This window comes from Aureobasidium namibiae (genome assembly GCF_000721765.1).
Source record: "Aureobasidium namibiae CBS 147.97 unplaced genomic scaffold scaffold_2, whole genome shotgun sequence".
NCBI classification, from domain to species: Eukaryota; Fungi; Ascomycota; class Dothideomycetes; order Dothideales; family Saccotheciaceae; genus Aureobasidium; species Aureobasidium namibiae.
In genome coordinates, this window is record NW_013581207.1 from 1,201,290 (window position 1) to 1,227,996 (window position 26,707).

At 52.1% G+C, this 26,707-nt stretch overlaps 12 protein-coding genes across 12 annotated transcripts; 6 read left to right on the top strand and 6 right to left on the bottom strand.

Annotated features, from left to right (window-relative positions):
* Position 1: 1 nt before the first annotated feature.
* Positions 2-467, bottom strand: M436DRAFT_78559 (transcription initiation Spt4; the record flags this gene model as incomplete). Its single annotated transcript, XM_013575909.1, has 3 exons — positions 2-32; positions 84-136; positions 192-467. The coding sequence occupies 3 exons, from the start codon at positions 465-467 to the stop codon at positions 2-4; spliced, it is 360 nt and encodes a 119-aa protein (XP_013431363.1).
* Positions 468-2,826: 2,359 nt separating this feature from the next.
* Positions 2,827-4,782, top strand: M436DRAFT_78561 (putative conserved protein with signal peptide; the record flags this gene model as incomplete). Its single annotated transcript, XM_013575910.1, has 1 exon — positions 2,827-4,782. The coding sequence occupies one exon, from the start codon at positions 2,827-2,829 to the stop codon at positions 4,780-4,782; it is 1,956 nt and encodes a 651-aa protein (XP_013431364.1).
* Positions 4,783-5,571: 789 nt separating this feature from the next.
* On the bottom strand, positions 5,572-7,650 carry M436DRAFT_37272 (uncharacterized protein; the record flags this gene model as incomplete). Its single annotated transcript, XM_013575145.1, has 1 exon — positions 5,572-7,650. The coding sequence occupies one exon, from the start codon at positions 7,648-7,650 to the stop codon at positions 5,572-5,574; it is 2,079 nt and encodes a 692-aa protein (XP_013430599.1).
* A 1,663-nt stretch (positions 7,651-9,313) lies between these two features.
* On the top strand, positions 9,314-10,514 carry M436DRAFT_69762 (uncharacterized protein; the record flags this gene model as incomplete). Its single annotated transcript, XM_013575740.1, has 3 exons — positions 9,314-9,326; positions 9,468-9,949; positions 10,011-10,514. 3 exons carry the CDS (start codon positions 9,314-9,316, stop codon positions 10,512-10,514), a joined length of 999 nt encoding a protein of 332 aa, XP_013431194.1.
* A 20-nt stretch (positions 10,515-10,534) lies between these two features.
* Positions 10,535-12,711, bottom strand: M436DRAFT_39183 (histone deacetylase clr3; the record flags this gene model as incomplete). The annotated part of the gene is made up of 4 exons (XM_013575500.1): positions 10,535-10,943; positions 11,005-11,189; positions 11,243-11,354; positions 11,411-12,711. 4 exons carry the CDS (start codon positions 12,709-12,711, stop codon positions 10,535-10,537), a joined length of 2,007 nt encoding a protein of 668 aa, XP_013430954.1.
* A 1,579-nt stretch (positions 12,712-14,290) lies between these two features.
* On the top strand, positions 14,291-15,069 carry M436DRAFT_37482 (flavo protein WrbA; the record flags this gene model as incomplete). Its single annotated transcript, XM_013575190.1, has 3 exons — positions 14,291-14,317; positions 14,429-14,689; positions 14,743-15,069. The coding sequence occupies 3 exons, from the start codon at positions 14,291-14,293 to the stop codon at positions 15,067-15,069; spliced, it is 615 nt and encodes a 204-aa protein (XP_013430644.1).
* A 629-nt stretch (positions 15,070-15,698) lies between these two features.
* M436DRAFT_38742 (replication factor C subunit 2-like protein) lies at positions 15,699-16,923 on the bottom strand (the record flags this gene model as incomplete). The annotated part of the gene is made up of 2 exons (XM_013575410.1): positions 15,699-16,749; positions 16,799-16,923. The coding sequence occupies 2 exons, from the start codon at positions 16,921-16,923 to the stop codon at positions 15,699-15,701; spliced, it is 1,176 nt and encodes a 391-aa protein (XP_013430864.1).
* Positions 16,924-17,187: 264 nt separating this feature from the next.
* M436DRAFT_78567 (DUF1746-domain-containing protein) lies at positions 17,188-18,171 on the top strand (the record flags this gene model as incomplete). Its single annotated transcript, XM_013575911.1, has 2 exons — positions 17,188-17,357; positions 17,412-18,171. The coding sequence occupies 2 exons, from the start codon at positions 17,188-17,190 to the stop codon at positions 18,169-18,171; spliced, it is 930 nt and encodes a 309-aa protein (XP_013431365.1).
* A 1,089-nt stretch (positions 18,172-19,260) lies between these two features.
* M436DRAFT_38896 (uncharacterized protein) lies at positions 19,261-20,733 on the top strand (the record flags this gene model as incomplete). Its single annotated transcript, XM_013575443.1, has 1 exon — positions 19,261-20,733. The coding sequence occupies one exon, from the start codon at positions 19,261-19,263 to the stop codon at positions 20,731-20,733; it is 1,473 nt and encodes a 490-aa protein (XP_013430897.1).
* A 321-nt stretch (positions 20,734-21,054) lies between these two features.
* Positions 21,055-21,920, bottom strand: M436DRAFT_60639 (uncharacterized protein; the record flags this gene model as incomplete). Its single annotated transcript, XM_013575592.1, has 2 exons — positions 21,055-21,734; positions 21,788-21,920. 2 exons carry the CDS (start codon positions 21,918-21,920, stop codon positions 21,055-21,057), a joined length of 813 nt encoding a protein of 270 aa, XP_013431046.1.
* A 1,249-nt stretch (positions 21,921-23,169) lies between these two features.
* Positions 23,170-23,975, bottom strand: M436DRAFT_69769 (uncharacterized protein; the record flags this gene model as incomplete). The annotated part of the gene is made up of 3 exons (XM_013575741.1): positions 23,170-23,321; positions 23,378-23,627; positions 23,685-23,975. 3 exons carry the CDS (start codon positions 23,973-23,975, stop codon positions 23,170-23,172), a joined length of 693 nt encoding a protein of 230 aa, XP_013431195.1.
* A 372-nt stretch (positions 23,976-24,347) lies between these two features.
* Positions 24,348-26,122, top strand: M436DRAFT_37651 (alpha tubulin; the record flags this gene model as incomplete). The annotated part of the gene is made up of 7 exons (XM_013575222.1): positions 24,348-24,372; positions 24,478-24,518; positions 24,609-24,635; positions 24,693-24,768; positions 24,827-25,357; positions 25,413-25,836; positions 25,894-26,122. 7 exons carry the CDS (start codon positions 24,348-24,350, stop codon positions 26,120-26,122), a joined length of 1,353 nt encoding a protein of 450 aa, XP_013430676.1.
* Between the last annotated feature and the right edge of the window lie 585 nt (positions 26,123-26,707).

Below are 26,707 nucleotides of genomic sequence, written 5' to 3' on the forward strand. Positions count from 1 at the left end.
ATTACATGTCGTCGATGCTAGTTCCATCGCGACTGAATGATGTTAGTCCAAGCACGCGGGAACAAGGGCAAGTGTGAACTCACGGGATGTACTTGACACCAGCGGCCTCGACGGTAGAGATGATCTCTTCTGGCAGCTGTAAGACACAGTCAGTACAGAAGAAGCGGTATAGATGTGACCAAAACACTTACAATACCGGTAACCTTGACGGCGTAAATTCCAGGGACATAGCTGTCGAGTCGCTGCCATCTGGCAACCCAGCTAGAGCCAGGGTCTGTCAGAGTGATGAGGCCCTCGAAGACCTGGCTGGTGCATTCCTGGATGGCGTCGTCATGACCAGAGAGTTCGAGAAACTCTTCGCAGTTGGGACATCCTTCACGGCGGAAGCGCGAGCCTGGAAGGACGATGCTGCAGACCATGCAGGCGCGCAGCGAGCGGTGTTGTGAAGGTGGTACGAAGTTGGACATTGTGATGTGAGTGACAGTTGGCGGTAGAGACGGGGGTGCGACAGAGTGTGTGCAAAGGAAACGTCGATGTCTTTGTCGCGAGCAGACGATGATGGAGAATGATTGATGATGGACCTCAAAGCGAGACGCATCCAGAGCGCGCTAAGAGTTGCTCACCACGCTTCGGCTAAAACTACAACTTTCCACTCCGCATGGCAGGCACCGCAGGCCAAGCTTTCTCGACCGAGGCGGCGGCGGCGAGCAACACCAGAATGCCATATCAAAGTGTCTGTGCTGTTTTCTGAAATTCCACCATCTTCCACTTTCGACAATCACCCGCATTCCCGAGTCACGCATCTTTTACTCACTTGTTCTGACTTGCTAAGCTTTCTACTTGGTCTATATACTGGCATTCAGCTTCTCCTCAGCCATCTTCTACAACTTATACAATTCACCCCCACCATGACCATGGAGGAGGCCACCGCCCTCAAGAACCAGGGCAACGATGCTTTCAAGAACAAGGAGTGGCCCAAAGCAATCGATTTCTACTCGCAGGCTATCGAAAAATACGACAAAGAACCTTCATTCTACACCAACAGAGCCCAGGTCCGCATATGCTCGCCATCCACCTGCTGCTTCTCCTCACTGACTTCTTCGCGCCAGGCTCACATTCGCCTCGAGGCATATGGATATGCTGTCGCTGATGCTACCAAGGCCATCGAGCTAAATCCTGACTTTGTCAAGGTGCGAAACGACATGCTCAATTTGCCCACGTGCTCTCCTACTTACTCCTCCACCAGGCCTACTATCGCCGTGCCGTCGCCAACACCGCCATCCTGAGACATGCCGATGCTATCAACGATTGGAAGATGGTTGTCAAGAAGCAGCCCTCGGACAAGGTTGCCCGCGCTCAACACGACGCTTGTCAGAAGGTCATCAAGCGTGATGCCTTCCTCAAGGCTATCGAAGCCCCCGATGCACCCTCTGCCGCCGAGGGTCTAGACCTTGTCAACATGGCCATCCCTTCTGATTACGATGGTGTCAAGCTCGGAGACAAGATGACGCTGGAGTTCGTCGAAGACTTGATTGAGCGTTTCAAGAACGGCAAGAAGCTCCCTCTGAAATACGTTTATCAGATTGTTCTGGCCGTCAAGGAAATCTGTTACAATGAGCCCACCATGGTTGAGACACACGTTGACCAGGGCAAGAAGATTACTGTCTGTGGTGACACTCACGGTTTGTTTTCTGCATCACTCGTTGTGCTTAGCTTGCTTACTAACGCTTTCTGCAGGCCAATACTTTGATCTGATGGAGATCTTCAGAATGAACGGTCGCCCTTCAGCCGACCACGCTTACCTGTTCAACGGAGACTTTGTCGACAGAGGCAGCTGGTCATGCGAAATCGCCCTCCTCCTATACGCCTACAAGTGGCTGTACCCCAAGTCCATGTTCTTGAACCGCGGAAACCACGAGACCGACGACATGAACAGAATGTACGGATTCGAAGGAGAATGCAAGGCCAAGTACAACGACCGTACCTTCAAGCTCTTCTCAGAATCCTTCAGCGCATTGCCCCTGGCTACATTGATCGGCGACAAGTACTTTGTCCTTCACGGAGGACTCTTCTCGGACGACAACATCACGCTCGACGACGTAAGGAAGCTCAACAGACACAACCAGAAACAGCCCGGACACAGCGGATTGATGATGGAGATGTTGTGGACAGACCCTCAGACAGCACCTGGAAGGGGGCCCAGCAAGCGCGGAGTGGGACTGCAGTTCGGACCAGATGTGACCAAGAGATTCTGCGAGAAGAACGGACTGGAAGCCATCATCCGCAGTCACGAGGTCCGAATGGACGGATACGAGGAAGAGCACGACAGCAAGTGCATCACCATCTTCTCAGCACCCAACTACTGCGACTCGACAGGCAACAGGGGAGCGTTTATCAACATCGAAGACGACTACAAGCTGCAGTTCAAGCAGTTCGATGCAGTCAAGCACCCGGACATCAAGCCCATGGCTTATGCCAGCTCACCGATGATGGGAATGATGTAAAGACGATGTGGATATATGAGTTGAAGAGTTCTACAGGCGTTTGGCGCAGGTGTGCAGTGCAAAGGTCATGACAGTGTAGCATTTAGCGGGAGGATCATGGCGGGAATCATGCGTGGACGAAGGATGTGAAAGACTAATGTAAGATCATGTCAAGCTGATACAGCACAAGGAAAAGAAAGGATAGAATACAGCAAGATGTTTGTGGATATCAGAGCACTTTCACATGCTTACGACGCAGGTCTTGGCAAGGGTCCAGGAGGGTCAAAGTCAAGAGGGTAATTAGATGCGATGATTGTTGCAAGTGTTTAGGCAGCGCTATGCAATGCACTTTCCCAAGCTGAGTCCGCTGCAATGTCGCTTCACCGTGTCGCTGGCGGCATCGCTCATTGTCCTGTCCGTCTATCTTTTCCTGTGGAATCCGCACTTGGCCTATGCCGCTGAGATAGAGACTCCGAGCCCTGCCTCCCCGCTCATCATACTGGACCACTACGCCCTCGACTTGACAGACGACCTGGAAGACCCACAAGATGTCGATGACGACCAAGATGCACAACATGCAAAAAGAGCTGTGGGAGATGTAGTGACGTTAGGTGGAAGCAACGTGCCGGGCCTGCTTAACATCGAGGCGGGCAACACGACCATCTGGCACTTCAGCAATGCTTCGCTCTGGGCTCCCTACGCAAATCTCACCGACGGCCTCCCAAGCAGCATCGATGATGGCGACACGGGTGACTCTGGCACCATCTACAAGCGCCAAAATCCCTCGACCCGCCTAGTCTACATCTCCGTCACGACTTGTCTACAACCACAGTGGAATGGCTCTACAAACCAGACGACTACTCCACCTCAGCTTACTCTCTACGTCTCTAACGCTACATCGAACAAAGAGCCCGGCCCCAACGCTCCTGCCAACCGCCAAGTGGCCATCACGCTCAATGAGGGTTTCGCCAATTACTCAATGAATGCTACCACAGACATTTACATGTCCGTCCACGCCCCCGAAGTGCCCGCAAACTTCTCTGGCATCTGGAACTACGAGATCGCCGCCTCCATTGACAACTACTATCACGGCGCCCACCCCGATTCGCCCTTCCTCTATCTTGTCGACACAGACACCCACGCCGCTCTCCTCGTTACAAACAACTTGACTCAGGCCAATCCCAACGAAACCACCTACCAACAATGGATGAACCTCACCTCGCCCTTCACCGTTTTTGTCCAGCCCACCCTCGACAGAAGCCTGGATGGTATGAGGAATAGTTACTGTGGCATGACCCATGCCAGCATCAACAATGCTTCAAGCTCGGTTCAGTCAGGCATGATCACCCGCGGTTTGGGCCACAAGCCCAAGGAGCAGTTCTACATCCAGGAACTGAATGGTAGCACCTCGTACTTTGGTGTTCTGGCCATGGAAGGTAATTCCACAAAGACCGGCAGTGGCGTCGTCGGTGGTGGAGGTCAAGTCTGGCAGCCTGTCAGCTTCAAAACAAAGTCGGACAATAACTGTGCACTCGTCTTCAACCTGACTTTCTGCCACGATGTTGCTTACGCCGTGCCCAGCAATCAGGACAGATATCCGGATCAACCCTCTCTGAGCGCTGTCTACGACTCGTACGCGGCTGGACTGTATGAGAACTTTGCCAAATCGCTGGACCAGATTCCTTGCAACACAACTTTATCGGCACAGTACTCACCTGCCAAAAACTGCGACGACTGCGCCGATGCTTACAAGCAATGGCTTTGTGCCGTCACCATGCCACGCTGCGAGGACTTTTCCTCCCCTCTGCCATGGCTACAGCCTCGCAACATGGGTCAAAAGCCAATCAATTCGTCTTCTTCTTCCATCGGCAGCATGCCCAATCCAGACATGTTCCAGCAAGTTCAGGGCCAGCTAGACCAACAATACATCCCCATGACCTCTGCCCCTAGCGACAGCGACGCCTTCCGCCAGACCTATGGGTCCGTGAGCGCAACCAACAGCTCCCGCAACCCGAGCATCATCGTTGACCAGATTGCCCCTGGGCCCTACAAGGAAGTCAAGCCTTGCGAGGATCTATGTTTCAGTCTTGTCCGCAGCTGTCCTGCTGCTTTGGGATTCGGCTGTCCAGATCCAGGCAGAGGGCTTGAAGTCGACTATGGACAGAGAAGTGATGATGGACAGGTCACTTGCAGTTACCTTGGTGCGGTGTATTATTTGAATGCCGCACCTACTGTCAGTGGTACTTCTTCGCTGGCTGTTGCGGTTGCTGTTGTGTTGTCGTTGTGGATATTGGGTTGATAGAGACGGATTAATGGATAGAGGTTCGTTTAGCATAGCGTTCGGTGTTTTCTTTTCACAAGTCTGGCACTTTTTGGGGGCTTTTTCTTACTTGCTCTTTATGATACCAACATTGTTCTTTTCTCATCATACATCCCTTCCTGCCTTTCCTTGCCGTGTCGTCACCTCATGCGATAATTGCATCTCAAACCACACCAACCGGAGACGAGGAGCCCCATAAACATCTGGTCTGAAACAACGTTTTCCTTGGTTCCTTCCAGAAGATCTTGAAACCTGTGAGTGGCTTCCACGCATCGACCCGCCTTTCCAACAAGGTGCAATGTCTTGTGTGGTGGGTTGCCCTTCTGATGCTAGGTTTCATGTTTAATATCTGCGTTGAACTATGGCATCACAGCCCTGATGATCGCTCTTTCTGTACTCGGCACTTGTAAAAGCACATCACTGAGACGCTGAAGATTCATTTCGTCTTTTTGCGTGGTAGGTTTCATTTTGAATCTTGCTTGTCCCGAAAGACAGATCATCTATGTGATAGGTAGTTCTATATACATTATCCAATCCTTCTTAGAAAGGATCATGGTAGAGTTGTTGGTTGGCTATGTGTTAGATTCGACAAGAAATGTACACTTTGTATGTGGCTGTTTTCGCCGTCTTAGTTGGAAGAAGACCTCGTGAGATCTGGTGGGTGGAATATGTCAAAGTGACCGCCGGGGTATATGCAATAAAATGATGAACAAAAAATAAACAGAAAAATAAAAACATTAATCGTGACCAGAGGTGAATCGAATTCGCTTATCTGGAAGCGATAATAGCGAGAGCAATGATGGCACCAATCATGGCGACACCCACAAAACTCATGATGCGGTTGAGATTTCTCCACCAGCGAGCCTTGAGATACTTGCGCTCCAGATCCCAGTTCCTCATCTCGACCTGCAATCCCTGAGGGTAGTTGCTTTTCTCGCCTTCGAGTTCGGGGATATCTTGCAAGGCCTCAGGGTTGGTCATGATAGTTTCCATGGGTCGATGCGGCAAGGGAAGGAAGGCGGCCACCATCCAGAAGAATGGGCACAAGAAACCAAGGCAGAAGAAGAGGATCTGGCGGTTGCCGCGAGACAAGATTAGAGTGTTCAGGGCCTCGTCGAAGCTGGGAGCGCGCCAGGTGGAGAGACGGTGGGAAAGGCGGCGGGAAGGTGTGAGGTGAGGAGGTGTGTTGAACATGTGGCTAGCGGCAAGAGATTGCGGATAGTTGGAAGAGGTGTATGTCTGATCGCGGGGTATCGCGCGTCCAGAATTGACTGTTTTTTGGCGGCGAGGTGGTTGGAAAGCTGGTACGGAGTTGTGCCTGCCGTTGCGAGGGATCGTTGTAATGATCATGCTGTCCGTCGAGCTTGAGCTAGCACTGTCGTTCTCGTTCTCGTTGTCGCTGAAGTCGAGCTGGCTCTCGTCGACATACAACTCAGCGAGACTACTACTGCGCGTGACAACAGACATGGTGTTGGTAGACTGGCTTTGGTTCATGTTCGCTCGGGGACGATAGGGCCGGAAGATGCTAGGGAGGAAGTGAGAGGATTTCGGAGAGTTGCTGCGAGGTGTAGGTCCTTGTGACTGTGGCGTACTCATCAGGCTGTTCCCTGCGCTTTCCCAGCGACGATGATGAGCCCATGGCATCATGTGCATAGAACTGGCCGAAGGCTGTGGAGGCATCTGCCCATCTGAAACAGCAAGACTGGCAGTGCTTTCATTTCCATGTGGAAAGTGTAGCTTTCCGCGATAGAAAGACTTGGCCCACTGCGGGAAGATAGAAGAGCCATGAGATCCTCGATCTGGGTTGTACAGCGATGCCAGAGTGTGGTTCGAGCGCGCGGAAACTGGGCGAGGCTCTGAGGCTGCTCTCCCGCGAGACTTGAGGCCCGATCTCTGAGTACGCAACGGATGGAATTGAAGTTCAGCAATGGTGTCATCTTGCTCAGAAGGGTTCTCAGCAGCAAGTTCGTATATGCCTGACGAGCTCGGATGAAGGATCATTGGGCTACTCAGCTGCTGAGTATCATGAGGGCTGCTTGAGAACAAAGGGTCAGGAACCGCGGAATTCTCTCGATTCAATTCCCACCGAGAGCTCTCGGTCGACACGGTTTGGTAGTTGCTGTCGGTCAACATCGACGAGTACGAGCTGGAGCCGCCGATAGTCTGGCGTCTGACATACCAGTTGCCTGATTGTGAAGATGGGTGCACCACCGGTGGTGATGTAAATATGTCAGCTGAACTTGAACTGCTCATTTCGCGTATGATAGACTGGCTGGAAGGCTCTGACTCTGATGCAATGGTAGAGAGATTTGACAAGCGCACTGCACCGGCCGACGCTGAATGCATGTGCGATCGCTTCTTGGTGACGGAGAGTGGTGGCAAATTCTCAGCCTCGCTGGATGACCAGGCGCTGCTTGCAGACTGAGACTGAGCTGTGGGCGGCCGGACCTGTGCGTACTGAACCGATGTCATGCTCTCATTGGATTTGGCATAACGGACGACATTATATGAGTTAGAGCTTGAGCGTTCTGACGGTGTGCTCGAGTACTGAGATGGCGAGCTCACATCGTAGACCTCAACATTCGGACCTGAAGATCCTGATGCACTTCGTGTAGCCACGGATCCGGATCGTCCATGTTGGGGTTTCAAAACGACGTTCTCTCTGGTGGTGTCAGAGCTTCGTGTAACTGGTCTCGATCCCGACGACGAAGACGATGTCACTGGACGTATAGTAGACGATTCGAAACTCGTCTCTACGACAGCCGGCAATGCCTCGTCCTCAAGTCTTTCCTTCTCACGCATTTCGGATGCAATAGGTGTTGGTGTGTTTCGTAGAGTTCCATCCATGGAGAAGCGAGCACTTGTTGGTGAGAACGAATCATCGTTGCAGTATGTATCCGCAGCCGAAGTTGTCGTCGATTGAGAAACATTTGAGGAACGCTTAGAATATCTGTTGTTCGAAGACTGCGCCGAAAGTCTTCCATTTTGGCCGGCGGAAGGTTGTAGCTTGGAATCGCGGCTCGAGCTTGCTTTGTCGTTCTGAATAGTGTAGCCGTGCTTTGAGGCTTTGGTGGGTTGCGGCACCTGCGCTGGCTTGTGTGGAACGGGATTTTTATTATGAGCATTCTTCAGGCTGGTGTTGGAGCCGACAAGTCGAATGGTTGGTTGTTCGCCGTTATCCCGATTAAGGTCCGAGGGCGTCCGTTCATGCAATGCGATGCGACTTTTTGAAGAAGCCGGTCTCAGGTTGAATCTGCCATTTTTGTCCAGCTCGATGGACTGCCGCGGCGAGAAAAGACGGCCAGACATATGGGATTAGAAATGATCGAGGAAATGAAAAATAATGTTGGGTTAAAAGAGTGACAGGGTATCTTTAGACGGAACAATGAGCGGAATAGCACTAGTAGATCGACATTTCAAAGAGCGCACGGAAATAGCTCCAGAGAGAGGCCCAAGACGCGTCTCGAGTTGGGCGAAGAAAAAAAGAAGGCTGGCAAGCGTGTCGAGCAGGAGCGACGGGCGATTAAGAAGACAGCTCTGGACAACGCAGAAAAGATGGCGAGTCACGATAGGCGGGGAGAGGCGGGTCGAAATAGATTGTAGGGCTGCTGGAAAGAGCGTAACTGGTGGGATAAACGAGAGACTGAGGAAGAGCCAAACCTCTGCCATCAGAAGTGGCAGACGGGCGTCCATATGAAAGCAGTCGACACGTCCGTGCCATAGGAGTCAAAAGAGTCTATCGGCCACACAGTAGGCATTACGCCCTGAACCGGTTATGGGAGATGAGGTCCACCCGGACGAGAAGCTGTCAGGATGGCCGGTTCGAAGAGGCGTCCACACGTTGCCGGCACCAAGGGGCGCTGGCTAGCGCGGAAACGACATGCTCCGTCCCTGAAACGCCGTCGAGTCGTGTCTCTGACAGCGATAGGAATCGCACCAAGACATGAGTCTGCACAACATTTGATACGCGAGGCCGCAAACGGGTGTCGCGAGAGGCTTGGTTGTGCGGTCTCTCGGTTCGCTGATCATCCAAAGCACATACGCCTAGGAAATTGCGAGAGATCAGCCAGCGCAACGTGCGAACCTCTTTCGCGGGACTTGCACGCGCAGATAAGCAGCGCACTGGCAACCGCAGGCTTGGGTCAAGAAGCATGGACGTCATTCTCACACAGCACCCGAGACGAACACATACATCATTGAACACTTCTCGAGCATCGACTTTGACAATCGCTTGGTCGTTCGTTATTCCTCGAGACAGACCTCGAAATTCCAGGGACGAGTGATTACGCTGTCGATTGCAGATAAGCAGCGTTTCAACTGCTGGCCGTTTTGTCATCTCCAGCTTCCCCTTTGCTATTGTTGTCTGCAGACAACGCCTGCCCACACGCCAGTCCTGAGCTTACCGTTTGTTCTTGCCGTCTTGTAATCTCCTACATCAAAACACCTCACGCAAGAAGGAGGCTTCGGCGTTCGCGGCGCGTCTGTCAAGCATAATCGGCTTGCCTCCATCATGGTTCCCACGAGTAAGTGCATATCGATACAGCCCGACACAAGAAAAAATTGAAAAATCAAGCAGCTTGACTATCTATCCGGCATGTCATGTATATCGACAAGCGACGTTGTCAGGTGGAACCGTAAGAACTGACCTCTATCTTCTGTGACAGTACCAGTGTTCAGTCCTCACGTGGCAGGTGGCCTAACCGTCCTTTTCACCATCATCTACATTGCTCCCTTCTATTTTTCACCCACTCTTCGAAGCAACTCCATCGCCAATCGTAACACTCCTTCTGTGATCGAGGCCCGCATCCGCGCTGTAATCTGGAGTTGTGTGGTCAGTATAGTCATCACTGTCTGTATCCACCTTCTCAAGGGTCATCTCACCGTTGGAGAAGTGCTTCACCTACTCGGCGTGTATCCCGTGAACGTTATCGATACTGTCAAGTCTTTTCTGCTTGTAGCCATCCTCTTCGCCGGTCCTCTGTCCGAGAGAGCAATCGTCGAAGGAGAATGGAGAAGCTGGGGAGGTGCCGCGATCAAGGAAACGGTCTATGACGACCTGATAGGTTGGCGCAATCTCGTCGTTGGCCCTGTAAGCGAAGAACTGGTGTTCAGAAGTCTTGCAATCTCACTATTCGTACTGGCCAAGGTACGTAGATGATGAACAACTGTTCGCATTATGCCGTCGACGTTCTAATCACCCACGACAGGCATCTGCACAGCGTATAACGTTTACCTCGCCGTTGATTTTTGGCGTGGCTCACGTACACCATTTGCATGAACACATCAACTCTTCTCGCCGTCCTGGAGCAAGCTATTTGGCTACCGCCTTGACCCCTTCCGTCATATTGCCTGGCCTGATTCGCTCCATCTTCCAGTTCCTGTACACCTCGCTGTTCGGAATGATCGCTGCCTTCATCTACGTGCGTACAAGTTCTCTCGTAGCATGTATCCTTGCTCACAGTTTTTGCAATTGGATGGGTCTTCCCAGATTCTGGGGCCGCGTTGGTGAGGAGGTTGGAGAGGAAATGCTAGACCAGACACACGGCGCCGATGGCAGTGTGGCTGACACCTTACAAAGTGGCACGCACGGTCAAAGACTGTCTGTTACTTGGACACTTGCATACTACGTGGTACTCTTTGCAGGCGCGATTGGGTTCTGGAAACTTCGGTGGTCATTGACGAACAGTCATCTGGCTTTGGCACAATTCTAGATAGACGGTCTGTAGCCATGCTATGCCTCTCCCTCGCTCGCACCCGCCATGGGTGCGTCCGATTGCCAGTGCTCAACCTCAACACCAAGAATACCGGTGACTTCCTTCACATGGTGCGAAAGCATCTCCTGCATGTCGTTGCCATCACTCTTCTGCAACGAACCCCACTTTCTCGACGGAGCCTTCGTCTTGTGTCTCTCCCAAACATAGTGGTTTTGGGCGACAAAGATCTTTGATTTGTCTTTGTACCATCTGTCCAAGAAGTCATCCGTCGTGGCTCTGTATGATGGCAGGGCGCACGAGTCTGATATGAAGCCGAAGATCTTGTCGACTCGTTCTCTACACCTATCATTCTTCTTCAAGAATCCGATCAAGCTTGAGTAGGCTTGACCAACTCCCATCAAGAACATGTGGCTTGCATCACTCAATCTAGTTGGTATATCAGCTTTCCATCCTTGAATTGACGTGGTCACGTCATTCAGATGCTTACTCGATGTAATTCTCCCACAAGTACTTTGCGAGCAGTTCAGTTTCGTCGATTCTCTGCTGTGCATCTGCTTCTTCGGCGTATTCATGGTTGTCGTCAACCTCTGTGAGATGCTTTGGAATGTTTATGTCGATCACAGCAAATCCCTGGTCGACAGCCCACTGCAGGTATTGCTTTACAGAATCAGTCTTTGCACAAAGTCAGCGTCTGTCGAGCTTGGTCAAGAAACGAAGAAACGTACCAGCCAAGTGTTATGTAGCTGTAACTCTCGAGTTCTCGGATCCGTGTCGCCAGTGAGCTCTGGAGGGTCATGGAAGATGACTAGGAGCGGGCGAGCTTCGGCGTGGTTTGGTCTGGGATGCGATATTAGCTACGCACACAGTCTGGAATGATCATCACATAGACTCACGTGGCCAACACTTGGTTCTTGAAGCTTCTTGATGCCTTGCTGTGCGCAATGAAGAGGCTTGACATTCCAAGGTTTTCCCAGAGCCATGCAGCTTGATAGTCCCTGACAATGTCGTGCAATCTCTCAGCTTTCAGCTCCCTCGTCCTTTCGGATGGGTTTCTGGGGAACAGACACGGCCAGTATTTTGCTTGTTGGCGGAGTACTTCCTCAACCGTGTCTACACCGGATGGTGTGGGTACCGCATTAGCGATTCTTCCAGGTGGCTCGCCCATCAGTGTGCGGGTGACTGCAAGGGCTGAGATTGCGATAGACCTCAAGTTGTATCCTCCTTCAAGACACACGGCGATCTTTCCATCAGCTAGAGACATGAGCATGCGGGTCATGTGGCCATATCCTGCAGGTGAGACATGGCACTTGCCCAACATGTCACCCTCTGCAGCATCGAACCCAGCAGAGACAACCACAAGGTCTGGGTTAAAATCTTGTGCAATCGGCATGACGATTCGTTGAAATGCGAGAAGGTAGTCAGCATCCCTCATGCCGGCTGTTCTCCATGGGATATTGACGTTCATTCCAGCACCGGGCCCTTCACCACAGTGGAGATGATCTCCGGCAGGTCCAGCAGGGTAGAATTTGCCTCCTTGGTGGACATGCAAAGAGATGTAAAGCACATTGGGGTCCTTGTAGAAGGCCTGCTGTACCCCATTGCCGTGATGAACGTCCCAGTCAAGGATCAGAACTTTACGACACGCGTCTCCAAACTCCTTCTGACAGGCTTTGACTGCGATAGGTACGTTGTTGAAGAGACAGAACCCCATGGGCTCGTTATGCTCAGCGTGGTGTCCTGGTGGACGGATGACTGCAATGGCGTTCTTGACATGGCCATTGAGGATTCCTCGACATGCTTCTATGGCACCTCCAGCTGACAGCCTTGCACACATGGGAGTGTTCTTCGAAAGGTAGATGCTGTCCATGTTGGAGCCCGCTTCGTGGAGAAGGTCGTTATCCCAATGCTCGAGGCTGATGACCAAGTCCCATACTCTCTCACTGTGCACAGCGCAAACCTCTTTCTTTGTCACGAATCTGGCTGGAATTCTTGCAAGGACAGACGGCGCCAGACTGACCGTGTTGGGATCGTCAACCAAACCTGCATCAACCAATTCCTTGTAGATGGCATAAATTCGTCTAGGATCTTCCGGGTGTACTCCTTGGTTGACCTCGGGGCGTACCTCAACATGGAAGCGCATGCGAACGTCATAGACCAGACCAGTTTGCGAAGTCGAATACGGTAGGTGTGCCATACCCTTTTGCGGTATTGAGATGACCTCTTGCCGTAAGGAAGGTGATCTAGAGGTGGGAGCTCCGTCCCCATTTGATAAGTTTTGATGCTTTGTTTGCGCGATAGGCGATCTCATATCTAGCACAAACGGATCCATCTCTGTCGTGTCCATGACATTGTCCATGAGATGGTCGACGTCCATGTTTGAGATATTGAAATTGTCCTGTGCTCACGGCATTACACCATGGAAGTTTGCTTGATCATTGTTAGCGAATTATAAACAGCTTTTCAAGTGAAGTTGTTCTCTTGATTGCTAGTGGTAGATCGATAAGTGAAAGGAGATGTAGGTAGAAGTGACATACGGCGCGAGTCGAGGAATCTGGGGAGCAGTCTAGTAGGCTTTCGTAGCGTCCGGAGAGCTAGCTCTGTCTGGTACTCCTATACAGATGATGGTATCAGAAGGTGATGCAGCGTGGAGGTAGTCGACCATCTAGTCCGCGTTAGAGCAACAGCGCGTCGTGATGGACGGCATCTTCCGGAACGAGCGACATGGTATGGAGCAAACGATGAACTACACTTCTGATTTACAGAGCAATGGACAATTCTATGACTCTCAGGTACATGTAGCAATCGAGATGTTGGGGTTGTACACAATGTGCTAGATTGTCTGGTTGCTGCTTTGTTTTGTCTGAAGCAATGATACCTCCTTCTAAATTCGACCAGCGCTTGATCTCTACAAAGAATGGCTACGAGCAAATCATCTACCAAGCAAGTAAAGATTTCCCAAGCAAAGCTCGAGCCGGTAGTTGGGTCATAGAGAGGACCTCGAACACATATAGCCATGCCCCATACATTTACCTAGTGACTGAACCAGGTCCCACGATGGTCATGTCCTACGAGTCAGGGTGCTCCGGGCATCTTGAACCTTGAGTGCCCTTGTGTCAGCATTGTGCAAGCAACGTTGTTCAACATCTCAACAGCAGCAGGAGATCTTGTTGTTTGTTATGCATATTCACCATGAGCCGAGTGCAATCCGAAACGATCGACTGGCCTCTCGCCGGGTGAGCACTCAATCGCAGACCAGTTTGTCCACCTGATCCAAACATTGGTATCTCGATCGCACGTGAGTTGTGTATAAGGACTTGGTACTCGAACACGAGTCTTCATACCACCACAAAACACGGAAGTCGAGCCTAGAGATTCAACGATAAGTCGATGGTGTGATGCTTTTCCGCCATCCGGAAATAGTGCTAGCAAATCGCTGCTTATATCGCGGGAGGCGCGAGAATGTGAGTTAAGATCTTGGCGCGTGCACCGAGCTGACTCGACAGGCACCGGCACTTGCGAAAATGTCTGTTAAGTCGGCCAAGACTTCCCGATCTACGTGGGTTAATTCCGATTAATGATCACTAAATTTCCAATCTAGACTTTGTAAGCGCGGATCGAAGACCCGCTGTTGATTGTCAGTTAAGTCGGGGATTAACATTGTATATAATTGCGTTCCCATCCCTGCCAATTGACGTTTCTCCCTCTCTCCATCTCTCAATTCACCTATTCCTTTGTCACTTTCACTCGTAGCCTTCTGCTATCCACACATCAAAATGGCTCCCAAAGTCGCTATTGTCTTCGTACGTCCCCTCCACACTTGCCCATCATGGTCATTTGTTTTTTCCGAGCTCGGAGCTTGGGCCTTGTAGCATTAGTTGGACACGATGAGCTGACAGTCATGTTGCATGCAGTACTCGATGTACGGCCACATCCTCAAGATGGTCGAGGAGGAGGCCAGAGGTATCAGAGAGGCCGGCGGTCACGTCGACATCTACCAGATCGAGGAGACTCTCACCGAGGATGTCCTCGCCAAGATGCACGCCCCTCCTAAGACCAACTACCCTGTCCTCTCCGACCCCAAGACCCTCGAACAGTATGACGGGTTCCTCTTCGGTATCCCTACTAGATACGGCAACTGGCCCGCTCAGTTCAAGGCCTTCTGGGACAAGACTGTAAGCTACACGACGTGGATTGAAGCTTGCAACGCGTACTAACAGCCCATCAGGGCGGTCAATGGCAGACTGGTGCTTACTGGGGCAAGTACGCCGGTGCCTTCGTTTCCACTGCCACCCCCGGCGGCGGTCAGGAGTCCACCATCATCAGTGCCATGTCGACCTTCGTCCACCACGGCATGATCTACGTTCCTCTCGGCTACAAGACCGTCTTCGGCACTCTCGCCGACCTCACCGAGGTTCGCGGTGGCTCCCCCTGGGGTGCCGGTACCTTCGCCGGTCCCGATGGCAGCAGACAGCCCTCCGAGAAGGAGCTCTCGCTCGCCTTCGAGCAGGGCAAGGCCTTCTGGACCGCTCTTACCAAGCAGAACTTCGCATGACTGCATGATGGTGCCGCGGGTGCGGTGACCAGCAGCAGCAGACAGGAGCCTATCGGTGGTGGTGCACCAGTCACCGAGCCCAGCCAGACGGAACAGAAGAGCACAGCACCTGTACAAAAGCAGCAGACCTCGACTGAGCCCCAACACAAGGAGGAGCACGACAAGTCTGGTCCTTGCGGCTTGCCTGTCAAGTGCATCCTCTCCTAGTTTTTGATTCCCCATCCTGCGTTGCTTGGTAGATGTAGACTCGAATGATTATACCCCCTGTTTTTGCTATCAAATCACTCTCCACTTGACCTGTTGAATGATGATGACTTGTGACTTCGTGGAATTATACAATTGTTGAATAGCAATCACGTTATGATGATGAACACTCGTGAGGTATGTGCAATTTGGGTTGGTCATTAAGCATATAATGTTACATGTGGCAGTATGTGAAGCAAGCCATAGCAATGAGGGCCGCACGCCGTCCTGATTATTCTTTTTCCATCAGGAAGCGTGGTTAGACTCTCAGTCAGGTTTTTGAAGAGCAAGTCCTGCAGAACGTTCTGCTGGCTCAACCTGAAGATCGATGCTAGAGGACTGCCGTCGAGATTATTGAGGATGCATCAAAGAAATGGTTGATCGCCTCAAGTTCCAGCAAGAGCACTGGCAATCTGCAAACTTAGATCAAGAATGGTGAGGTGTTCGTCGCTTCCGTCGATCAATCTCTTGTCTGTCTGCGAGAAAGACATGACAATGCGATTCTTCTTTGGGTTATCGATCGAGTCATCCATGAGGATCTGTTCGTACAGTTGTGACACTAGCTGGGTAGCGCTCCAGCCCTCTGCGACCAAATCCTGAACCACGCGAGAAACAGCATCATAAACTGAAGCTCTTGTGTTGGGCTGTATGGCTTGAATTAGGCGGTCGACAGTACGATTAGGAACCACGCCAGCGATTTCTTCGACGCTGCGCACCGAGACTGATCGTGCTGTGGCTTGATCGTCAACGTCCATGGCATCGTCATCAGGTTTTGATTGTTCTGCACCGGCGAGACGAGCAGCCGACTGTAGAAATGTGATGGCTTTTCGCAAGTCACCCTCAGCGCAACGGATCAGAGTGTCAATAACTCCATCATCGAGCTTGACCTTCTCCATGGCAGCAATGTTTTCCAATCTCTTGCGAGCATTGCTACCATCCAAGCTCTTGAATCTGAACTTGCTGCATCTACTGGCCAGAGGATCGATGATGCGTGTGACATAGTTGCAGATAAGGCAGAAACGAGTGATTTTGCTGTAGGTCTCCATTGTGCGACGCAGAGCAGATTGGGCGTCCTGGGTCATCGAGTCTGCTTCGTCGAGGATGATGATCTTGTATGGAGGACACGGGTATCTTTTGCGGTACTCTTCGCCAGCGGGGCCAGAGGGAGGATTTGATAGCTGCATGCGGGCAAAGTCCTTGACCTTCTCACGGACGATGCTGATACCACGTTCGTCTGAAGCATTGAGCTCAAGGACACGGGTCTTGATGAGTTCGGGGCCATAGAGCTGTTTTGCGAGAGCGAGGACGGTCGAGGTCTTGCCGGTGCCGGGAGGACCGTAGAAGAGCATGTGTGGAAGATTGGCGGATTGGAGGGTTCGGCGAAGGACATCGACGGTGTGCTCCTGTGATGAGACATCGTCGAGCGATTTGGGGCGGCTGAGGACGAGTTAGCTGCTGTAGATCGAGTAGAGAGGTGGTGACGGACTATTTCTCGACCCACGGCTGCAGGCGATTGTCAACCTTTGGACCAGTAGATTTGGAAGAACCCTCTCCCGAGGCTGTAGCAGCAGCAGCGGCCTTGCGAGCCTTGATATCGAAAAAATTCGCCATGGTTGTATGTGATGAACGAGTTGAGTCAATCGCCAGACGAGAAGCACTTTCAGGCACGCGTCAAGGAAGTCGCGTTCCAATCAACGCCCGGAATGGAAGGGAAGGAGCGACCGGCCGGCTCGGCGTCATCGGCAGCCGGAAGTCGAAGACATGCGACCTGCGACTGGCTTTGGTCGTTTAAGCAACTCGCTTTCCTGATGTATTTGTACACGATACTGGAGTAATGCCGAGTGACACGACACAGCAACACATGAATGCCCGGAAATGAACCATGAGCCCGCCTCGACGCTCCCGCTCGACCATGCGCAAAGGAGCGATCGTGTGAAGCGCAACAAGGCCACCTTCAACAAGAAGCGTCACGCCTTCTTGCAAGACTTGCTGCGCAACATCGACCTCTTGATCTATGCTGAGCTGTCTGCCATCTACTACATGGAGTGCGCCAACACATAGCACCACTCCAATCCCGCATCCTGCTAACCGCACTCCAGCTGCTCCTTCATCCGCTTCCTAGCTCGAGCAGTCATACAATTTATCTTTCTGACACCCAAACCCGCCTTCCTTCCCGAGCCTCCACATCCTAGGCCCTATCTCGCTGCCATCTTTGGTTCCAACTTGTTGATCATTCTCTTGCATATACTCCTCCCCCAACCCGAAGCTGGCGAGGCTACCAGAGGCTATCTACATGGCGGCCTGGCCATGGACTTTGTCGGCCAGAAGGGACCCACGTCAAAGTTCCATCTGGTCCTGCTGGATATCCTGATACTGCTCATGCAGCTTGTTCATCTGGCTGCGTCTACCACTCGTCAACGAGTGAAGCAACAGACTTCTTCGACCACCACGCCTCCAACAGCAGTTCAGAACCACGACTTTGAGGAGCGAGGCCAGCATAGAGCTGACCACCAGCCGGTAGATCAAGAGTTGCACTCCTTGAATCCAGCCCACGGCCCCCCAGAAGGCACCGAGTCAGCTGCTCAGCCAGATGCAGAGACAGACGAGAGACAGGCTCTGTTGGCCTCGACGGCGCCCCGCACAGACTCGTACATCTTTGACGCCTTCAACAGCGGTGAGATTATGGTTGCCCATCTAAATCTCTTTGATGTGATCAAAACACATTTAAAGGAGATGCGTGACCCCGTTCAGCCCACGAGCACGGCTCCTTCTACGGCCGGTGGCCTGCGTGCCAGACTAGCAGACCGCAGTGCCTTTTTCCGCATGCGGATTGGTGGTGATCGTATTTTCAATGTCTAGACTGGCGTGGCCAAACAAACTGTTATTTCCAGCCCCAGCTTCTCCAGACTGTTCCCCGCCTAGCTTCGGCTTTGGAAATTTGGGGAACGTTCAGCCACCTCCGACTGTATAGAAAGCATGACGCCTTGAAACATCTGTCTGTTGCACCTTCTCCTTCCATCTGGTGCTTCGTACATGCCGTATTTAGACGCTACCGAGTTTTCTGGAAGGCGACACCGCCGAAGTCCGAAATGTAAAAACTCGTTTTCTCGCGGCAGGGCCGACTTCCGCGTCAGCAACCATCACACGCGCCAAATCGTCCGTTAGATCCATTGCTTGCACCATCTGGCGTCTTGCCCCAGTCATGTCGTTTACTTGCACCATCGGTGACTAGGTACGCGAAGAGTACTGTAGCCTCATTGTCTCGCGATCTCGTCAACACACGTCAATCTCCCTCTGTATCACACAATGCCACGAATCTGCATTGGCGGTACCACCTTGCCAAGCGAATGCTTTCGACTTCATCACTTCATCTCCTCGGCCACCATCGTCGTCGCTTGTCAATTTCGCACGCCAAACCCCTCCTCCTAGCGCTTCGTGATCAAAACCACCGTGCTGGGTACGTTCTCACACTACCATGAACCGTTTAGGGAGGGTGACTGGAAAATAGCTTCGCAAGCCGTCACGAGATCTCTTCTGTTTGCCGACGCGGGCTTGGCCAGCTAGCCATGGGAGTTCTTGTTACCCCATACAATTCAGAAATTACCCCATAGAATGCAAGAATGTGTTCATCATCCATACTGTGACTAATGGTCTGCAAGCCTTTTGCGATCCTTTGCACGTTTTGCTCATTACCTCTGCTGTGGTCCGATGCTACCCACGTGAACACTGTTGTAGGGCGTCCATCGAATCCGGTGTTTGAGGGGTTCGTGAGTTTTTTCTAACGTAAGGACAATGCACCTTTTTGAGGAGATATAGTCCTGGTACAGGTCCTGCTCTTTCCTCTCGTTTTTCACTCTGACTCCTTCATAATCCATCTCACCTTCACTTTTCCAAAGAAGTATCCCACTTGCTTCCACACTTTCTTTATCACACTGCTACATCAACAACATGAACATCAACGACTTCCCTGACGAGATACTCTCGTCTGTCCTCGACTACGCTTCTCAGATGAATGCTGAAAACGGCGTCAAATACACGTTTGGTCTTACTCAAGCTCCTCTACCAATCTCCCGAACGCCATTGACCAGATACATCAGAGGACCTGTCCAGCCCGAAGCACAACGCTGGGACGGAGCATCTACTATCCGTGGTGTGTGCACAAGATGGCATGACTGGGCCATTCGAAGCACCATCAGGACTGTATCGATCAGAAGATGGCAAGGTTCCGAGAGATGGGCTGAGATTCCAACGCGCCGATCATCCTACGGAGCCTACGAGTTCATGAGTAAGCCCAAAGGCAGCGCAGTGTATCGTGATCCCTTTGGTTTCCTCAAGAGCGCTGTTAAGTTCTTCCGTCAGTACCCAGATGTGGCGGGTGAAGTCCGCCGCATGTTCTTTGATGGTTTCCACACCGTTGAGACGGACCGCATGATCTTCGATGTTTTGAGGAGCTGCCGTCATCTCACTTCCATCAGCGTGCCTTGGACACTGCTACGACACGGGACTGCTCAGGACTGGATCCATCTGCTGGGTATCTCTTCCGAAGATGATGTCCCTCTTAGGTCTCTAGAGCTGCGTGCTACCTGTCTGGGTAGTGCTCAGGAGAAGGAATGGTCGCAGGTCGAGAACACTCATCCTCTGGCAGACTCTCGTATCAACTTTACGCACCTGAAGCGCTTGAAGATCTTTGGCAACACATCTCTGATGCCAATCGACGACGAGGACATGTTCAACATTGCACGCAGTGCAAGCCACCTCGAAGAGTTCCACCTCACAAACCTCTCCACCATTACTATCGCCGGAGTCATGGCCATTGTGAACGCTTCGGCAAACACCCTGCGCGTCCTCGAGCACTCGCCTCGCTCGGACGATGGCTTCTTCCACCCACACCCCGGCTACCTCACTCCAGACACACACGTCTGTGAGTCCCTCGCCTCCTGCCCTCGCCTCAAGGACCTCTCCATCTCCGTCCCTAGCATGTGCGCCTGCCTCTTCTCCCACGAAGACGTAGACTGGGAAGGCGAATGCCAGGTCCGCGCCCTCGAGCTCTGCGATCGTGATGCCAGCTTCGATGCATCAAACAACTCTCTCCGCGCCCAGCAAGCACACAAATCACGTCTGCTGCGCGATGTCCTCGTCTCCGCACGCACGCTCATGCAAGTCCAAAAGCGCAAGCGCAAGGAGCTTGATATCGAGCTCTTCTTTGCAGACTGCATCTTTGATCCTGCTGAGCGTGTTGTGCATGGCGATTTCTCCTTTGCCGAGGTTTCGAGTGGTGGTGCTTGGCCTGTCACTTGGGAGGCTTCTCACAAAGGACCTTATGGGTCCACTGGCGTCTACGGTAAGACTGAGAGCTCGTGGATTTGTATCAGCGAAGACGAGCTCGTTCGCGCTGTGGAGAAGAACTGGTTCAGAATTTGATGGACCAGATTCGGTTCTTCGTCTCTCTCTTGCCTTTTGTTTGTCTTGTTGCTTCTGAGACGTTAACGAGACCTACGACCCTTGCTGTCACGTTTTGTTCTTCCAGCGAGTTTTGCTTCTTAACATAATATGCATTCAGCGAGGACAAAAAAAGTTGCTTTTGCTTTCGTGTATCATTGGGTAAAGGAGTTCAATCTTTTACGAAGTATTAGCTTAGCGTTGACATTAAATTCGATTTTCTTCCCTCTTCCAAAAACTGTTACGGTAGAATCCAATAGTGTTTCCTGGCCATGATACAGGTCAAGTCAAGTTCCAAGCTGTCTAGTTCGACTTTCTAGCAGCGTCCAAGTGCCATGAAAACACTTTTTGGAAGATGCTCTTGCCGTCATTCTCAATTACATCACCGTGACAAGGGATGATACGCTCAAAGTCCCATTTGTCAATCCTGGCTATGCTCTGGTTGAAAGCAGGTCTATCTGACGAACTGGGTCCGTACCATAGAAATCTTTTCTGCCAGATTGCCGAACCAGCGGTGTTGTTGAGCTTGCACATCAACTTTGTGAGAAAGCCAGCGGTGGGGTCGACGTCAGTACGCGAGTACTGCTCTGTGGCTGGCATGTTGAACAGCAAATCTGCTTGGATCAAAGTCTTGGAAGGCTTGTGGTTGAAGACGAGCTCCTTGTTTTTGTGTGCGTGGACGTACTCGGCATTGAACTCGCGGTCAAAGGCTTCGTCAATGTTCCAGCTGGTGTTGTCCCTTGGGCGGAACAGGTGTGTCCAGGGCAGTGGCTTTTTCTGGCTCTCGCGCTTCTCCTTCAATGCGTCTGGGCCGATGAGTCTGGCGTCCGGGAAGGCCTTGTGCCAGTCGTCCAAGAAGATGTGGTGCTCGACGTCGTTGGCGACAATGTACTTGACGGCGCCCAGCTTGGCGACCTGGCTGCGGACATCGTCAGTAAGAGCGACAGGGGAGAAGACGGCTACGCTGCCGTTCTGCAGGCGGACTGGAAAGCGTCAGTTGGAGCGGCTCGCGACGGATCCGCAAGCAAGAACGTACCAAGCGTTCCGCGGCCACCAATGTTGATCCGGCCGAAGCGTGCGAAGGGGAGCGAGAGGGTGACGATGTCTAGTGTGACGTTGCGGATGACCATGACCTTGTCAGGGTTCGACGGAATGAGTTTGCTGGTCATGTTGACTGTGCGGTGCTGGAGCAGTATATAGCTAGCTCTTGGTATGCTCGTAAATGTGAAGGTGTAGTAGATGGCCCTTGTTGGTAGTCAAAGATCTGGATGCACAAGTGGGAAATGTTGAAATATGTAGAAGACGATGTTACTGAGGAACCTTTGAGCTATCGACGACCGTTAGGCTTGGTCATGATGGTTCTATCTCGTCCAAAAACGATCATGACGTCGCATCGGACCCTTTTTCTAAAGCGCGATGGTCGCTCGGATCTCCCGCGATCCGACGGGGAGCTCAGGGGCACTGCTGAGTTTCGACAAAATTGCGTGGCTGCTGACAGAGCGGTGCTCCTGAAACAGATCGCATCTCTGCTTGTAGAAATAACTTGCGAACTTGGCTGAGCATCTGACAAACACCTGTTGCTGCACGCATAGTTCGCTATCACATGTCCTATCGCACGCTGGACGGGAACATATTATCAAAAGTGTTGATTCTGGAACACAATGCAGATTGATAGAATGATTCATTAGTGCAATACTGTCCTTGAGATACGGCATCCAAGTCCCTCACCAGGCGTTATCCCACGTTCTGATATCCCGGGCCATGTTGCATCGATTGGGGCTGCAACTGATTGTGGTACATGTTATAACCCCTGCTGGCCATGCGATCCAAATTTCGTTACCAAAAAGCTCAAGATGGCGTGCGGACAGCGTGTTGACCAGTACACAGCTGATCAGTAGGCGTTCTTCATCTCTCAGGTGTATGAGTCTGGACGCTGGCGGCGTCTGACCGCTCTTTGTAGACGACGCAGTGTGTCCTGAGACAGTGCAGGTGCGATGCCTCGCTGAGCCAACACCAAGTAGTTGGCAATGCCATAGTTGAGAACATCCGTGGGATCCATGTTTTGGAGTATCTGCAGGTGGACTTCGGAAGGAAGAGATGTCAGGCTAGGCATGGTAGGAGGAGGGGTTGAGCCAGTCGTGCGTGTGCGTGTGCGTATCCTCAAAACTATCGCTTGGTTCATAAGACGGATCATTGTTGATTCTGACAGCAGAGAAGCCACAGAGTGTGTGATGAACAGATGGTAGTTGGCGAATCCGAATGAAATCAGGGCCTCCGGAGGAAGATAGCTCAGGATCTCAAGAATGAGTTCTATGGGTAGTCCACGGAAAGAGCTTGCAGAGTGTTGTATGACTGACTGCATCATGGGCAAGATTGGAGGATTGTGGTTAGCAGCCACGAGCCTGAATCCGGAACTTATCAATCGGAGTGTTGTTTTTTGTGCACAAAGACCTGCAACTTGGACCAAGCAAATCCAGATAGAAACCAGCTGGCAACAGCCAGTATGAGAATGTATGCAGCTGTGGGAAGCAAGGATTGGGGGAAGATGTTCCAAAGGTACGGATCAAGAACTATTCCGAGGTCAGTCACAGAACAAAGACATGGTGTGAAAGCAGGAGAAGCGTACTGATGTCTACATAGACAGGTGGAGGATCTTGCATCAAGGCTTTGTCGGTGGTATAGAAACTGGCTGCTGATTGGATGCGAAGGAACAGAATAGATCTGTTGGCAGTAGTCGAGCCGCCCAAGCCTTCAATGTCGTCCAGAGGCAGAATATTCTGGCGCTCTTCGGCGTAAGCACTTAAGTCCTGCAGTAGCTTGGTGGTGTCAAAGACGGTCGTGGCCTCAAATGTGTCCAAGAAGAAATCAGTGGGTTGCTTTGGAATGTGTCAGCAAAGCTGTATCGCTAGTATGTCATACTGTTTCATAGATACCGTGGCTGCCCAACAGATTCGAACCTCGTAGCGCTGACCTGGACGTAGATTGTCCAGAATGTACCAAGATGATAGTCCACGAGTATGCTTCTCGGTGGGAAATATTACAGGGACAAGCGTCCGGACAGAGAGTCTTTCCGGTGAAAGAATATCAAGATGCAAGTCGATCAAGTTTGGACGAGCATCTCCGAAATTGATACTGTCAGGCGCAGTGAAGATGGTCTTTTCCACGTTGGCTATGGCAGGAACGGCCAGGAAGCATGTAAAGAACAGTACGGGCAGGAAGAGCATCATCGAAGAGTCAGAGGCAACGGGTGAAGAGATTTGATTGCAGTCGAGACATTAGCTCAAGTGAACAAGTGAACAGCAAAGTGCAGCAGTCACAATACAACTTCTTTGTAGAGGTCACTGGCTGAAATGCAGAAGCAGAGGACCCTTGTGTTTGGCTGGCTGGCTGGATACCTAGGGCGAGGAAGGTGCGGCTGGAAGGCGGCGGCTGGAGCCGGGCTTTGGTAAACAAGACCACAACAGAAAGCTGCACGGCCTCTCTTCTCCCTCTCGACCAGCAGACCGTTTCTCGACGACCACGCCGACCACCCATCTCCGCCCTGTTTTTCGTTCCTCTTCTTGTCACATCTCTCGTCCGGTTCCAGCTCATCCACAATGCGTGAAGTCATCAGCTTGAACGGTATGTCGACACTCCCTGGAGCTCTCGAGCCCGCGCGCGCCAGACCGCCCCTTGGCCTGTTTCATCCGCCATGTTGCTGTTGATGCTGACTTTTGATGATAATAGTCGGCCAGGCTGGTTGCCAGATTGCCAACTCGTGCTGGGAGGTGAGCTTCTACTGCCAATGATTCGACGCATGGCCAATGGCGCCGGCGCCGTCTGCGAAAGGGGCTCTTACTGACATTTTGTCTGCCTAGCTCTACTGTCTCGAGCACGGCATCCAGGTGCGTTCCCTTCCCCAACCCCCTTCGCTGCGCGCACTCTGACTGACGATAACACAGCCTGACGGTTACCTCACTGAGGAGCGCAAGGCCGGCAACGACGACCAGGGCTTCTCCACCTTCTTCTCCGAGACTGGTACGCACCGACCAACCTCTCCTCCAACCCCGACACGCGAGCTAACATGGCACCCAAGGCAACGGCAAATACGTTCCCCGTACCATTTACTGTGATCTCGAGCCCAATGTCGTCGACGAGGTCCGCACTGGTGCCTACCGCAGTCTGTTCCACCCCGAGCAGATGATCACCGGCAAGGAGGACGCCTCAAACAACTACGCCCGTGGTCACTACACCGTCGGCAAGGAGTTGATCGACCAGGTTCTCGACAAGGTCCGAAGAGTTGCAGACAACTGCTCTGGTCTCCAGGGCTTCCTCGTCTTCCACTCGTTCGGTGGTGGTACCGGTTCTGGTTTCGGTGCTCTCCTCATGGAGCGCCTGTCCGTCGACTACGGCAAGAAGAGCAAGCTCGAGTTCTGTGTCTACCCTGCTCCACAGGTCGCCACCTCGGTCGTCGAGCCCTACAACTCCATCCTTACTACCCACACCACCCTTGAGCACTCCGACTGCTCCTTCATGGTCGACAACGAGGCCATCTACGACATCTGCCGCCGCAACCTTGGCATCGAGAGACCCAACTACGAGAACCTGAACAGACTGATCGCTCAGGGTATGCAGTCACAGCCTCCCGTCATCACCTAGGACACTACTGACTAATCTGCTAGTCGTCTCTTCCATCACTGCCTCGCTCCGTTTCGACGGTTCCCTCAACGTCGATCTGAACGAGTTCCAGACCAACTTGGTCCCCTACCCCCGTATCCACTTCCCTCTGGTCGCCTACGCCCCTGTTGTCTCGGCCGCCAAGTCCGCCCACGAGGCCAACTCCGTCCAGGAGATCACCATGTCGTGCTTCGAGCCCAACAACCAGATGGTCAAGTGTGACCCCCGCAATGGCAAGTACATGGCCACCTGCCTGCTCTACCGTGGTGATGTCGTCCCCAAGGACGTCCACAGCGCTGTCGCTACCCTCAAGACCAAGCGCACCATCCAGTTCGTCGACTGGTGCCCTACTGGTTTCAAGATCGGTATCTGCTACCAGCCTCCCCAGAACGTGCCCAACGGCGATCTCGCCAAGGTCAACCGCGCTGTGTAAGTTAAATCCTGCATGAATCGTGTTTAATTGCTCTTTGCTAATCATCAATACAGCTGCATGCTTTCCAACACCACTGCCATCGCCGAGGCCTGGTCGGCTCTCTCGCACAAGTTCGACCTCATGTACTCCAAGCGTGCCTTCGTCCACTGGTACGTTGGCGAGGGTATGGAGGAGGGCGAGTTCTCCGAGGCCCGCGAGGACCTTGCCGCCCTGGAGCGCGATTACGAGGAGGTTGCTGCCGACTCGGTCGAGGGTGAGGAGGGTGTTGAGGCTGAGTACTAAGCGTGCAAAGACGCTTTTGGCTAGCGGCCGACTTTTCGTATCATTGCGCTTATGAAGACCATTGTGGTTTGGGGATCCTTTCAGGTCCGGTAGAAAAAAGGACCACACTCATGTTGAAATGCTTGTGTCTTTAATACAGCGACTTTACCGTTTACTTTTTTTCTGGATATCTTTTCGCCTTTCCAAGTGAGCTCTCGTCCTCGTTTTGTGAAACATGTAGCAGGCATGAAATCTGAGCCACCACCCGCCTGATGCAGCACATCCTAGAGACCAGGGGTTTTGCTTGCTCAATCTAGACAAGGAAGCCGACGACCAGAGTTTGATTGGACAATTTCAGAAAGCATGAGTGCTGTAGTTGGGAAGAATGATTGTGTACGAGATAACAAGAGTCAGCAATAACCTAGCATAGAGAACCTTGTATAGTACTGGCCAATCACTGGAATCATGTCCCTCTGATGATGATCAGCTGTCAGCAATCAGACACCTCTTCGCAGAGGATGCAATAGGTAGTCGTCCAAGCCTTTCAAACCGGCTAGATTGGCTGGTCTGTGGTCAGTAGATAGGTAGGTACTTGCGCTGGATAAC